The following is a 14,462-nucleotide window of genomic DNA, read 5'->3' on the forward strand; positions in this document are numbered from 1 at the left end:
TCTAGTAATCCCCTAATATCCTGCTATTATCTAAGCGTCCCCAGCAGCAGGAGGCGCTGTGTATGGTCGTCTGTATTCCCTCCAGTCTCTTCTACATCTGACCTGACATGTCACCATATATTTTCCACCCTTCAGTCCACTGTCAGTCTTTTCCCACGTCATTCACGTACCTTGTAGTTTCGATGTTCAGACTGCCGCACTTTCTTAGTAAATCCTCCAGGCTGCCACCGGACAGATACTCCATGATGTAGTAGGCTCTGTCCTGAGACTGATGTGCGGCATTTAGATGGCAGAGGAATGGGCAGTCTCGGACCTTGAGGAGTATCCGACGCTCTCTCTTTATAATTGCTGCGTTGTCCCTTGTTTTGTTGACAATCTTGATGGCCACGAAGATGTTTTGGCCGGGGACTGATGCCAGGACCACCTGAAGAAAAAGATGGAAAAGTCATTGAAAGTGGCCACAGGGGAAATTCTTACATATTTATTACATGGGGGATTTTATCTGCAGGGGTCTCTGGCTATTCTGCCGCCTGTGATAGAGGGGTGGACCGAGTGGTCGCTCAGTCAGCTGGATCCAGACCCTACAGATCAGAAGAATATAATGTCCCATATACATAGGCATAACTAGAGGAAACTGTAGATAGGAACAGTGAAATAATGGTCAAGTATATTTACAGATCTAGTGGACATTGGTTGTAATATGTGTACAGACGTCAATATATACATTGAGTTCTTACTGCAGCCTACACAGACCAGGGCAGGTAAATAACAATGCACATTTCCCAATCTCTTCAGTCCCTGAGACCAGCACCCCATCACACGGCATATCCCTTTCTATGAGAATAGACTTTGGAACGCTTTAACTTACCAAAGTGATTTTAAGATTGTTTTTTCGTAACACATTGTACTTCATGTTACTAGTAAATGTTGGTTGATATGTTTTGTGTTTAATTATGAAAAAATAGGAAATTTGGTGGAAATTTTGAAAAATATGCATTTTATAAAGTTTGAAATGATGTGCGTTACATACAGATAGTCAGACCGCCAAAATTATATCCTAAATCTCATGTCTCAGATCTCTGCTTTATGTCGGATCAAACTTTAGGCGCCCTTTTAATTTTTACGGACATTATAAGGTTTACAAGTGAAACAACAATATTCAAAATTTTCAAGAAATTTCCAAAACCCATTTTTTAAGGGACTAATCCAGTTATGAAGGGGTTTTGTAAGACCCTTGTATTAAAGCCCCCCATAAATCACCCCATCTTCAAAACTGCACCCCTTAAATAAGCCAAAACAACATATACCTAGTAGTTTAACCCTATAAGTGCTTAACAGGATTAATACAAAATGGAGGTGAAATTTACACATTTGATTTTATTTTACTAATATTTTCGTTTAGCCCTAGAATTTGCACATTCACAAGGGGTTAAAGGAGAAAACGCATCCCACAATTTGTTAGGCAAGTTCTCCGGACTACCATAGTACCCCACTTGTGGGTGTAAACTAATATATGGACGCACAGCGAGACGCAGAAGGGAAGGCGCGCTAAGGAGCTTTTAGGGGGCAGATCTGGCTGCGATCAGTTTCAGGAACCATGTCGCATTTACAAAGCCCTTGAGGAGTCAAAACAGTGGAAACCTCTAGAAAGTGACCCCATTTTGAAAACTGCACCCCTCAAAGAATTTATCAAGTGATGTAGTGAGCATTAGTAACCCCGAAGTGAATAGGTAAGCTGTGCGGAGTAAATTGGGTACACCAAATCCCATTCTATTTTCCCACTAGCTCCTATGACACGGACGGGGAAGAGGGGCATTTTGGGGGGTCAGCGCTGGTGTCTTCTCTCTCATAAGCTCTAAATATGGGGTGTCCCCTGAAAACGCTCGCACAGCTTATACATTTCCTTCTAGTCGCAGCCACTTATATCCTAATGATTTGGCGACTTTTAGGGTTTTTGTCTTCACATTGTACAAGCTAGATTTGTATTTTTACTTTCTGCCAATGTGGCCATATGAGGGCTTGGTGTTTGCAGTATTAAATGAGCTTTTCAATGCCACCATTTGGGGGCCTGTAACTTATTGACTACATTTTATTAACTCTTTCTGGGTGGGATGTAAAAGGAAACATCAATTCTGGCATTGCTTTTAGCATTTATTTTTTTTCCCGTCCAGTGTACACTATAAGTAACATGTTCCCTTTATTCTGCGGGTCGGTACGGTTACGGCGATACCTCATTTATATTATTTTTTAATGCGTTGCTATTTGTGCAGAATAAAATTCAATTTAGGGAAAAAAACAATTATTTTTGCATCACCATCTTCTGAAAGGCATAACATTTTTATTTTTTGCTAGACAGAGCTGGTTGAGGGCTTATTTTTTGCGGGAACACCTCTTCTTTTTATTGGTACCATTTTGGTTTTCATTTGACCATTTGATTACTTTTTATTGAACATTTTGTAAGGAAAAGGTGGTGAATAATCATTATTTTCTGCGGTTTTCTACGTGTTTTTTTTACGCCGTTCGCCTTTCGGGTTAAATAATGTTTTAATTTTATTGTTCAGGTTATTACGAACGTGGCGATACCAAATATGTAATGTTTTTTTCTTTTTTTCTTTATTTTACATAATAAAACATTTGTATTGCAGTGTAGAGGAAGCTGTCAGCCTGTGTAGACGCACAGGCTGACAGCTTCATTTACGGCAGGATCAGCCAGGTGCGAGGGCGGGGTAAGTGATGGGGCAGACCCGGGGTCACTGATCAGACCCCGGGCTGCCCCCTACGAACACCAGCACCCCCCGAAACAGGCGCGGGGGGTGCCGATCGGCACCATATCATAGTGAAACCCCGGAGATGCCGGCGGTCATGTTGACCGCCGGCATATCAGGGGCTAACACCCGCGATCGGACCCGGTTCCGACCGCGGGTGTTACGGGGCATTGTCAGTCGTAACATACGGCTGTCACCCGCAGCGCATGGTGCGCACACAGGTTCTGTGTGCGCACCATGCAGCCGCAGTAATAGTACGGCGGTTTGCGGGAAGCCCTTCCCGGCAGCGCCGTACTATTACGACGCATGTCGGGAAGGGGTTAAAATTAGTTTGTTTGCTGATGATGTCCTCCTGACCCTTACAAATCCCCATATCTCTCTCCCCAACCTTCTCCGGGTCCTTAAGATTTATGGAGATTTCTCCGGTTATAAAGTTAACCCCACCAAGACTGAAGCCCTCCCCCTTAATATTCCTACTGCTGATTTACAACTGTTTCGTTCCAACTTTGACTTTCAATGGCAGGAACGCTCTCTCCGATATCTTGGGATCCAGCTCTCCCCTTCCTACTCCACCCTCTATTCAGTTAACTACCCTAGCCTCTTTAATGAACTGAGAGCCCTCTTGGATAAATGGCGTCCTCTCCATATTTCGCTTATAGGTCGTATTAATGCGGTCAAAATGTCCCTCCTCCCGAAGCTCCTCTACTATTTTGAAACTCTTCCGGTCGCAGTCCCTCACTCTGAATTGCGCTCCCTTCACAAAATCCATCTTTAAGTTTACTTGGAATGGCAAGCGTCACCGGATACCCCGTTCGGTGATGCTGTCTGGTAGGGAGGAGGGGAGATTGGCGGTACCACACATATTGCATTATTATTGGGCTACTCACTTGCGCTGCCTACCATTTTGGTCAGCCCCGCAGGCCTTTACCAAATGGGTTGAGATAGAGAAACTCTGGATGGCTCCGATGCATCCCAATGCGTTTCTGTGGTCCTGTTCCTCTCCCCTTCCGTCCACTCCCCTTTTGGATCCTATACGCTTCACAAGGGCCATTTGGATTACTTGCTCTAAAATCTTTCCCCTGGCCTCCCAGTGTTCGTCCATGATTTCCTTTTTGTACAACCCCCTCCTACCGGATGGACTTACGTCGGCTTTGGTGCGACCATGGAGTAAGCTTGGCCTTTTCCGTGTCGCTGACTTAATAGACCCCGCTGACGTTGGTGCTTAGGCCCTTTGAGTATTTTGTGTCAGAACTGCATCTACCCGCCACTGAATGGTTGCATTACCAGCATATTGTCCATCTTGTTTTTACCCAGTTCGGCTCTCTGAAGGTGTCCCCACCGACTGTCTTTGAAAAACTATGTTGTGCGGGCACCTCTACTGCAGGCCTTATCTCTGGTATTTATGGTATCCTCTCCTCCTCTGGACGGCAGGGCCCCATATCGCATAAATATATGGAGAGGTGGTCTGGGGCCTTGAACAGGCAGATCTCCCCAAACCAATGGCAAATTATCTGGTCCCGTGCAGCTAAATCCTCCACCTGTGTTACGTTCCGGGAGACTCAGTACAAGCTACTTATGCACTGGTACCATACCTCAGCCTTGCTCCACTCCCTTAATCCTAACATCTCTTCCCAGTGTTGGCGTTGCCGGGCAGGAGTGGGTACCCTGTATCATATTTTTTGGGACTGTCCAGGGATCTGTCCATTCTGGCTGGAGGTCAAGTCCCTTAAAGACGCTGTATTTATACAAGGTGTCCCTTTAGACCCCCTCATCTATCTCCTCCATCTCCCCCCTGCTCATCTGGGTAAGCACACCTCTAAATTGTTCCTTTATCTCTATACCGCAGCCAAAACTCTCATTGCTCTCCGATGGAAGAGTGCCTCTCCTCCCTCCGGCTCTGATCTTGTAGCCCCAGTTAAGGATGTCCGTAGCATGGAGAACTTGACAGCCACACTTAATCATACTGTTGAGGCGTTCCAGGCTATATGGTCATCTTGGGACACATACTGTATTTTGAATGGTCTCTGACTCCTTCCCCTTCCCTTCCTCCCCCACCCCCTCATTTCTACTCTCAGGTTTTTGTGATGTGTATACGTTTTGAGTCTATTTGAGGTTATATGCATTGCTTCACGTACATGTTTTTTTAGGTATTCAACTCTTATGTTGTATTGTATTTTACAAAAATCCTTTCAATAAAAATTACAGTTTAAAAAAAAACAAAACTTACTTGGCCGAAGGCGCCCCTACCCAACTCCTGATGGATGAGGAAGTGGTTGATGTAAAAGTCAGGGTAGGGGCTGGATGTTCCGGGGTCCTGGCTGCTGCCTGGTCTTGAGCTGTCATCCTCCAATATACTGGCCTCCCCTCCTCTCTTCTTCTTCTTCATACATCCGCTCTCTCCATCTTCTTCTCTCTTCCTCTTTTCATCTTTCCTCTTCTCATCTCCTCTCATCTTCTTCATCCTCATAGATCCGCTCTCTCTATCCTCTTCTCTCTCCTTCTTTTCATCTTCTCTCTTCTCATCTCCTCCTCCTCTCATCTTCTTCATCCTCTTCTTCATCTCTCCATCCTCTTCTCTTTTCCTCTTCTCATTTTCCTTCCTCTCCTCTCCTCTTCCTCTATGTCCAATAAAAGTCACTCTCCGCAGTATCGCTGATATCCAGTGGAACAGTCTCGTCGCCGCCATCTTCAGTGAATACTAAATGACAGTTGGTCGTGTGCAGGTGATATGATGTCAGAGGTCACAGAATCCTCAGGTGTCACCTGCCTGCCAGTACTACATGTACCAGCTCTGCCATATGTGATGTGGGCATCATGACTGATAGTCTAATGTCCAGAGGAATGGAGGAGGTCATGGCTGGTTCTCCTAGTGCTCTATCATCTGTAGATGGGCAGGAGATGTGACTCTAGGGCTAGGTTTGTGGTGGTGTCCATAGTTCACCAAAATCTCAGCTGGTATTGTAGAATAAGTACAGTTGTGTAGACATTCAATGATCCAGGTGAAGGAATAAACCATAAACTATACCTGTTAGGTGTGAGATGTTAGGAAGGGTCATCTAGAAATTATAGGAGTGGTTCTAGCTGTAAAATGTTTCAGTCCAGTGGCGTAGCTAAAGTGTTGTGGGCCCCAGTGCAATCTGTGACTGTGGCCCCCCACGCCATCCCTAAGACATATTCTTGATAGCAGCAGTTATGGGGGCTGCAGCGGCATCCAATAGACTTGAAAGGGATACAGGTATAGTACCCACAACCAGTATTATCAAGAATACAGGGAGTGAGTAGCCAGTGCCCAGCATGGAAACATTGTGATTTGTGGGGGTCCTAATAGATTGGTCTCCACTGATTTAAAATATTAATGTTAGGCCATCAAGTTTTAAAAAGTGGGTCACTGCTATAAAGGGGTATTCCAGTAGATTTGTATTTGTGACCTATCCTCAGCGTTGTGAGTGCCACAGTCCCTTCAAGCAGATGATCAGCATGGGCCCCGGGTGTTGGATCCCCACTGATTTTATATTGATGACATATCCCAGGCTAATGCTGAATGACTTTCTATTCTACATTGCACCTATTGGTTGACTATGTTTGAGGAAGAATTATATTCTGAAATTTGGTGTACTATAGTTTATTTCCTAGGGGTTGTTGGAGGGTAGGCCATTTTAGCTGGCGAGCCCAAGATACCTCAGTCTTACACTGTCTGCTCACTTATAATGACATGTAAGCCGAGGGTAGACCTAATTTCCATTACAGTGAGGACAGATTGCATGTGAATAATAATACTTGTCTGGTACCTGATATACACCATGCACTAAATAACACCTGATCAGGTTGGCCGTACATACAGTATAAGATAACATTCAGTCTCACCATGAACATCCCCTCACTGCTAGGCTGGCCTAACCTGTTTAATGTCATGTGGGATCTAAACAAAGTTTACCTAGAAGTGATATATAAGAATGTGTTTGGGGTCATGAACTGATGAGTTGTTTTAGACACTTTGGGAGGGATTCATCATTCCCTATATACCAGTTTTCTGGCACAGAGGGATGATACTGAGGCATACATTTGGTGCAAGGCCCTTTGTGCCAGTTTTCTGACATGAGCTAGAATGCAAATCTATGCCAGGTCCTATCTGATATAGATTTCCATTCTGGTGCCAGGATGCCGCAGTATCTTCATAAATTTCTGGTTCACTGTGCTAGTCCGGCTGTTTATTAAGACTGGCATATAATAAGTCAGTTTTAATACATTTGCCCCTTTGTGCATCATCTAATAAGGTTGCCATGGCTTTATATGAAATAATGTGTTCCACAAGACTAATGCAGAACATCAGATGCAAGAAACTTGAGAGTAATGTGTCTGTGCAGCAGTGTTAGGATAACAGATACGGTTCAGAACAAAAGTGAGAACCAGTACTAGATACACCAATTTAAATGGTCAAAACGGCGCCATGTGTTAAACACCTCCCGGGCCGCACCAACTCCAACCCCACAATGGTGTTCACCCAAGCCCCAGATGGTGGGGATGGACTTGACGGCACTTCTGGGCAGACTGGTACGGGTTGGGAAACACCAAACACACAGCGCACCACAAATCACGGTAAACCAGACACTGAGATTTCTTACCAGCAGGTGTTTCTGGGTGCGGTGTAAGTCCAAGAATCCAGAAGGCTGAGGTGGGTGGTCAGCAGGTGGCACCAGAGAGTAAAGCATAGTCATACGGTCCAAATTGTCAACAAGTGGGCAACGCAGTACAATGGAGAGTCCAAATGGAACGTCAGCCAGGCCAAATCGGTAACAGGATTGGTAGCGAAGTACAAAATGATGATCAGGAGTCAGAGGTCTAGAGGCAAGACAGGGTCATAAACAGAAGTAAGACACAGTACCAAATCAGGAGGCAAAGGCAAGGCCAAAGGGTCAGAAACACAGGTAAACAGATAACAGGGGTACGCTTACTACCAGGACATTAGTTCAACTGAATAGCCAGCAGCAGTCCAGAGCAGAGCCCTACTTAAATAGGCTCTTGCCTGCTGCTAGGCCGAAATTAGAAGTCCCCCGTCCGGCTCAGGAGAAGACTGGCAACCCCTGCACATCACTGTGGAGGTTCCGGCCTGCCTCCCAAGACCTGGAAGTGGGGACTCGGGAGCAGGACGAGGATAGGGCCAGCAGCCTCTGCACAGTGCTGCGGAGGATCCGGCCCTAACCACAACAAGCAGAATGTAATGTGTCCACAGCAATCGAGAAGGCAGCGAAGGTAATAAACATGATGACATTGATTGACTGCTACCGCTACTACCTGAATTTCCCCTTGCAACATTTTTCAATATCTTGATATTTTTCCGTTCTGAAATAATAAATTTTAAAAATTCCCTGACTCAGAGCAGACTTATTCAAAGAAAAAGCATTAAATTAGGGTGCGTTCACATATATCCGGTGCTACCATAGCTTTCTTTGGGATCGGTTCTGGCACAAGAGGCATCAGTTCTGGCACTGTGTGGTGCTGGATCTGTGCCTCAGCCGGATGGAAAAATGCTGCCTGTAGTACTTTTCCATCCAGCTCCTTTGAATTCCCTACAGCGTCTTTAGGCCACTATGATAGATGCCAGCACAAGGTATCAGGGTTTGGGGACAACAAGGAGGAGATAGAAGTTTCTCCTGTCCGCTGTTATCATGCAAGTGCCGGGAGGCAGGTGGCCCCTGCTTGGGTATGGTAGTGATGCCAGCAATTGCATCCTTTCCTCTCCAAAATTCCAGGTGCTGCCTAAAGATGGATGCGGTGCTGCAGCGAACTCAAGGGAGCTGAATGGAAGAACACTACAGGTAGCGTTTTTCCATCTGGCTGAGGCACAGATCCAGGCACCATACAGCACCAGAACTGATTCCAATCCCATAGAAAACTATGGAATCTGTCCAGGTATCAGTTTCCCTCTGGATTGTGTGGACCACGCCGGAGGGAAACTGATAGCAACACCGGATGTATGTGAATGCAGCCTTACAATGTTATTTCCTCTAAGCAATCTTCTGCAAACAAAACAGATCAGCATCAGAAATCTCTCTCCAGTTCTATTAGCTTGGTGCAATAAAAATATACCAGTCTGTTGTCCAGAGCTAAACACATACAGGGGAATTTTCACTATGGCAATGTCACGTCATCAACATTTCCGATGTCCAAGGACAATACAGTTGTCACAAAGGACACTACTCTGTATATATGGGGTCTCTGCCCACCTGCAGCTTGTACCTCATTGGCCATTATTTGGTGCTGATAGACTCCTGACCTTTTAGAGACAATGAGGATAATCCTATTTGTTCCATGCCTTAACTTTACTAACACCATACACTGAGGTACGCTGCCAGTGGGCATGTTCTCTACAGTTACGTAAGGTGGTCGCTCAGATTTAGCTGTTGCAGGGTAAAATTACGTTAGGCAGGGGCTCCTCCATAAAGGAAGTGAAAGAATTAGACCTGACAAAACTGTAGGATGTGACCCAGATCCATGTTGAAATCTATCCCTAGAACTAGAAGGGTAGGAGAGCACAACATTCCCAGTTTACCCTTGAACTGGTCTGGTCTTTATGGTGGGTCCTTGGCTTGGCCATCATGAGAGGTCCTTGACCTAACCTTTACTGTAGGTTTTTGGCCTGTCTTTCATGAAGGCTCTTGGTCTTGTCTTAATTGTGGGTACTTCATGGCAGTCCTTGGTAATGTCTCCTTTAAGATCTGCTTTAGAAGAATCATGAGATTTCTCTTATTAGGTGGTATGTCATTGGCCATAGGATGTGAGAACACTAAAACCTAAACGTAAAGTGGCGGTCAGTAATACCGTCTTGGCCCATACTAAACCTCCTGACAACAGAGGACGCAGAGTTCGTTCTTCTAAAGGCCATCATAAGGAGAGGGTTCTGGTCTATGAACACCAGAGTGCTCCTGCTTTAATTGTCTTTGTACCTATGGCTGTGTTTTGTATGTGTTGTCTATATGTTCTATGGTAAGTGTATTGTTTTGCAGCTTTCCCCTAAGTATTCCCTGTTTAGTTTCCACAATGCCTAGTTGCCCCACAATTGGTACAACCCTGGTCTTTCATAAGCCACTGGGTGGAATCTGGGAGTCTCCAGAAAAGCGTTGAGGCGTCAGTTCTAGTGTGTAGTGGAGACAGAGCAAGTTGGTTCTGTGACCTTCAGACCCATCACTTTCCATACAGACCCAAGAGAGAAGATTGAGCCCAAAGCTACCTCGAGACAACCCTGAGATAGGGAAGATTGCTGTCCAGCATTCTTACAAAGAGCCAGGAGGAGTCCTGCCTGACAGGAGGTGTTACCTGGTGTTAACTAGGCCCCAGAAAGAACTCTCTTGTATTACAGCCCCCAGTATCATCTGCTGGCTGTGGCTAAGTTCCCGGGAGAGATAGTTGTTGGAGTGGAGTACATGGCACTGAAGACTTATCATACCTGGGCAACCCTCAATAGCAAGTCTGAGCATACTGAACAGTGGGAGACTACTGCTCTCATTGGGAAGCTGCAAGATTTACAGTTTAGAGTTGGCTATGTAACGTTCAACCTCTTTCCCTGCATTACTGCCTCCTGAATCGTGCCTACTGTAACATCAGGGCCTTTCTGAACACCATCACACTGGCTCAGGGTAAGAGAGGACCCCTCTCCAACTGGGAGTGTCCTGGGGGAACTACTACCACCACCATCCGCTAGTACAGCAGGCCGCCCTAATCCGTATCTGGCCTAGGAGGTGCTCTGTGGAGATTGGTTGAGGACTCTCAACTACTACCGCCACTACTACTCCCATCCTCCGGTTCCCTCCTACTGAGCTGTGGCATCAGCAACAACCCAGAACACCAGATACAGATCTAGAAAAATATTTTTCTTGTACGGTGAACAACATAGCAGTACAAAAAAAAAAAGTGCCAAACCACAGTTTTTTCTGCTGTTCAGCCTCTGATAAAAAATTTGAAATAAATAAATATATATATATATATATATATATATATATATATATATGTATTAAGCCCTCAGGGGAGGCGGGGAGTCAAAAACGAAAATAAAAAAATGTCACCAGCGAGAAGAGGTCAGTTAATATGAGCAATGTTATCTGTCAGGCTAGCAGGTCCTAGTAAGCCATCTATAGAAATAACAGAGACAAAGTAATGTGTACTAATAATAGAACAATATAATATTTATTAATAATAGAAAAGTCATATAAAACATCAGGTCATGGAGACTGGAGACTTGTGTTGTGTCCTGAGGCCTCTGAAGTAAACCTTTCATTGCGTTCATACACTCAGGGAGGAAGAAGATGTCTTCAAGGCTTCCAGATAAAGTTTCTCATTTTCTATGTAGTCCCAGTCCTGCTCCAGAAGAAAGATGCAATGATAATAGATCAAGAGTCCAGAAAAATCCAGAGTGTTATGTAAGGGATATAATAACCGGCCCTTTATATCAGATGAGCAGGAGACACTTAGTACATTATCTAGAAGGTTGGCCTGTTCAGGGACCACCAAAGACATCCCCTCTAAGTAACCTGAGTGATTGACTGTAGGGATCATGCAGAAGACGCAAAGCACAGACCGGGTCCGGCGGTGAGCGTTTTATGCTCTCCGCCGCGAAACCGGATTTTTTAATCCGGACACAGAGTACTGCATGTCCGACTCTGTGTCCGGATTATAAAACCCGGTTTCGCAGCGGAGAGCGCAAAACGCTCACTGCCGCTCACGGCCGGACATCTTTCTCACCCATTCAAATGAATGGGTGAGAAAGAATCCTGCAGGTTTCCGTATCCTGCTCTGTTTTATGCAGGAAACAGAAACCTGCACAACAGAGAGGGCAACGCAGATGTGAACGAGCCCTTACATGTGTTCTGAGGTGGGGTAAGGAAGAAATTTTTTTTTCCCAGCAGTTCATGCACAATTTCTGGGGGAAAGGGGGATGGCCGGGTGTTTGTGGGTCTGAAGGCCATTTTAACTTTTAGGGGTAGTCAATTTGATGTAAGGAAAGATGAATTTTGACATGTCCTTGGTGGTAAAGAGGTGCAGCTTGTGTATTCACATATGTATTCACATATTTTTGTTGCAGTTTCGTAAAGGGGTTGTCTAGGAATTGGACCGGCCACTATGGTGGGGAAGGTGTAATTTTTTTTTATTCCAGGGGTGCCCGAGCTTGAAAAGATTGGGAAACGCCGCTTTACACAGTTTCCAATCCCATAGCGCATTTTACAGCTTAGGCAGGGAAAGTACAACATATTTAGATGGTTCCCGGACTCCTTCATAGAAAACCTTAAGACTATATATTAGTGACTGGTCAGAGCCATCACTAAGTTGGGGGCCTGGGCCAAGGGATCATCCAATATTATGTGGCTGCTGAAAGAAGAATAACTGCTGTAGTGTTCATGTGGTTTCCTACCTGCTGTGCTTGGATTTTATATACGGCCAGCATGGCATGGAGATCTGACTTCTGAGCAGCTCGTTCTTGTTGTGTTCCCGAGTTGGTAACTTTTGTATTAAGTACAGGTAGGGGCAAACCTGAAAAGTAAACCCCCCCCCCCAAAAAAAAATTATTCAGGTTTGAACAGAGAGACATGTAAATCTGATGCAATTCTCACAAAATTTTTACAGTTCTGTAAGTTTTTGCCTAACTTGTCCCCGTATTATGGAATACTTATCACATTTTTGCTAAGCAGAATGGGGGGTTTGTAGGGCCTCCATCTGGACATAGGTGCGGGTCTCAAAAGTGGAACCCACATTTTCACACCCTTATGGTATAACCTGGTTAATATAGATATAACCCTTTCATATACACATAGCCATGAGCAATCTGATCCTTAACAGGAGATTGAAGATGGCACCACCAGGTTTAAGACCTGAAATCTCGAGATAAATAAGAAGTCTATTAGGTTTCTATAGAGGACATCACCTGTCTTTATACACAAGGGCAAAATACAGAGAGAGAGGGGCACCGAGCCGACCAATGTGTAGAAATGATGGGTAAAAAATAGGTAAACAAAAAATTTGTCCGCTCACCTGGAAGAGTTGTGTGTGACACAACAACTCTATGACGTATAATATTGGAAGCAATAGGGACACGGGCAGCCGCTGGAAAGAACGCCTGCAAGACGTCAAGGCAATGAAGCGAAAGAGGGACCGTCCTCCTTGTGGAAGATGAAAGGAAAACCGCGCTCGCCCAGGTACAATGAAAAGACTTTATTTTGCACAACGCGTTTCGAGCATACTGCTCTTTCTCAAGTGCATATGATCAACCTTAAAATTAACAACAACATCCAGAACAACAATAAATACTTCAAAATTTAGATAAATAGTTAAAATATCCAGTTATACAAAGGCTAAGGATATCATGATAAGGTCCAGTAAGTTGCTACACTTATGGACTAAGCTAAGAGAATTCTAACAGTCTCATTAGATGTGTGAATAATCACATAGAATAGAACTGCTAAATGAAATAAACCTTACTAACACAACACAAATAGGAGAGATGATAATCATTGCAATCTAAAACATTATTCAACTTGTAGGTGAACATAAATAGCTCACTATAGATAAAACATACAGATCAGGCCATGTTGTAAAAAATCCCTCAAGCACTAAATAAAGTGCCAGGGGAGTCACTCAAATCCTACTTCACCATAAATCCTAATGGTTCTGATGGGAGGATATAAACACATAACAAGAATACATGACAAGTAAGTGGGAAAACCAGCCTCTGTGCTTACCTTCCCTAGTTGAGGGTTAGTGCTTGAGGAAAGCAACAGTAGGTTGATTATTTATACAATAAGCGGCAGGAAGTGACATCACACGGCAGGAAGCCCGTGACCACGTTGCCAGTGTAACACATCCCGGCGTCAGGTATCGGGCAACTGCGCATGCGCGGGCTTATGAGTCCGATACATAGTGCGGTCAGTTAGGAACACAGTTATCGGGTCGCATAGAATACCAGCGATCCGAGTTCAATTCCCATCATACTCCCTAGGACGGATGACATCTATATTTAACAACTTAAAACCTGCATCTTAAAAACATAAAAAAATATAAAAAAAATTTCCCCATAGGCAAAAACCCTGAGCAAAAACAATAATACATAAAACACTCCTATGCAAGCCTCAACAGGAAATATCCTATAAGAGATGATGGCAGTAGTCAGAACCTGTTGGGAGCAACTAGGAGACCCATATCTAATTGGTGCTATTAACATGATAATAAAACTATATAAGATTAAGTAAACCAAGCTAAAAATTAGCTGAAAAGTGACTAATGAACCAAAAATAATAATTAGAAGAGTATAAAATTAAAATTAACCTCAACCCGAGAGATGGTAGGGGCTGGATTATGGCAATGCTGAACTTTATCTAGTAACATCCTCCAGCATTTCATTTAACCCCTTAGGCACCAGGCAATCAAACTTATAAATCCAAAAGATTTCCCTCTTTTTAAGAACCCCAAATCTGTCATTAACATAAGTAGGAATAAAGTCTATAGGGGTAACTTTGAAGCCAATAAAGCTACTATTATGATGTCTGGCCGCATGTCTCGATACGCTATGTTTCATATAGCCATTCGCCACATTTGAACGGTGTTTGTTCAACCTATTTCTTAGGGGCATAGTGGTGCGGCCAATATACTGGAGCCCACAAGGGCATTCTAAAAGATATACTATATAAGAGGATGCACAGTTCAGATGGTTAG

At 44.2% G+C, this 14,462-nt stretch overlaps 1 protein-coding gene across 3 annotated transcripts in view; it reads right to left on the bottom strand.

Annotated features, from left to right (window-relative positions):
• Positions 1-335: 335 nt before the first annotated feature.
• The window catches only part of FBF1 (Fas binding factor 1), a 45,435-nt gene continuing 31,308 nt past the window's right edge, over positions 336-14,462 (bottom strand). For 2 of the 3 annotated variants that reach the window (XM_075277222.1, XM_075277221.1), the window contains 2 exons: positions 12,169-12,287; positions 10,987-11,117 (listed from right to left, as the gene is read on the bottom strand). In XM_075277222.1, the coding sequence (XP_075133323.1) occupies positions 11,043-11,117; positions 12,169-12,287 (194 nt within the window). In that variant the 3' untranslated portion in view covers positions 10,987-11,042. Of the gene's footprint in view, positions 425-7,387; positions 7,605-10,986; positions 11,118-12,168; positions 12,288-14,462 lie in introns of those variants that run through there. The other variant, XR_012716896.1, reaches the window with a different exon arrangement.

The sequence above is a fragment of the Leptodactylus fuscus genome, chromosome 6 (assembly GCF_031893055.1).
Source record: "Leptodactylus fuscus isolate aLepFus1 chromosome 6, aLepFus1.hap2, whole genome shotgun sequence".
NCBI classification, from domain to species: Eukaryota; Metazoa; Chordata; class Amphibia; order Anura; family Leptodactylidae; genus Leptodactylus; species Leptodactylus fuscus.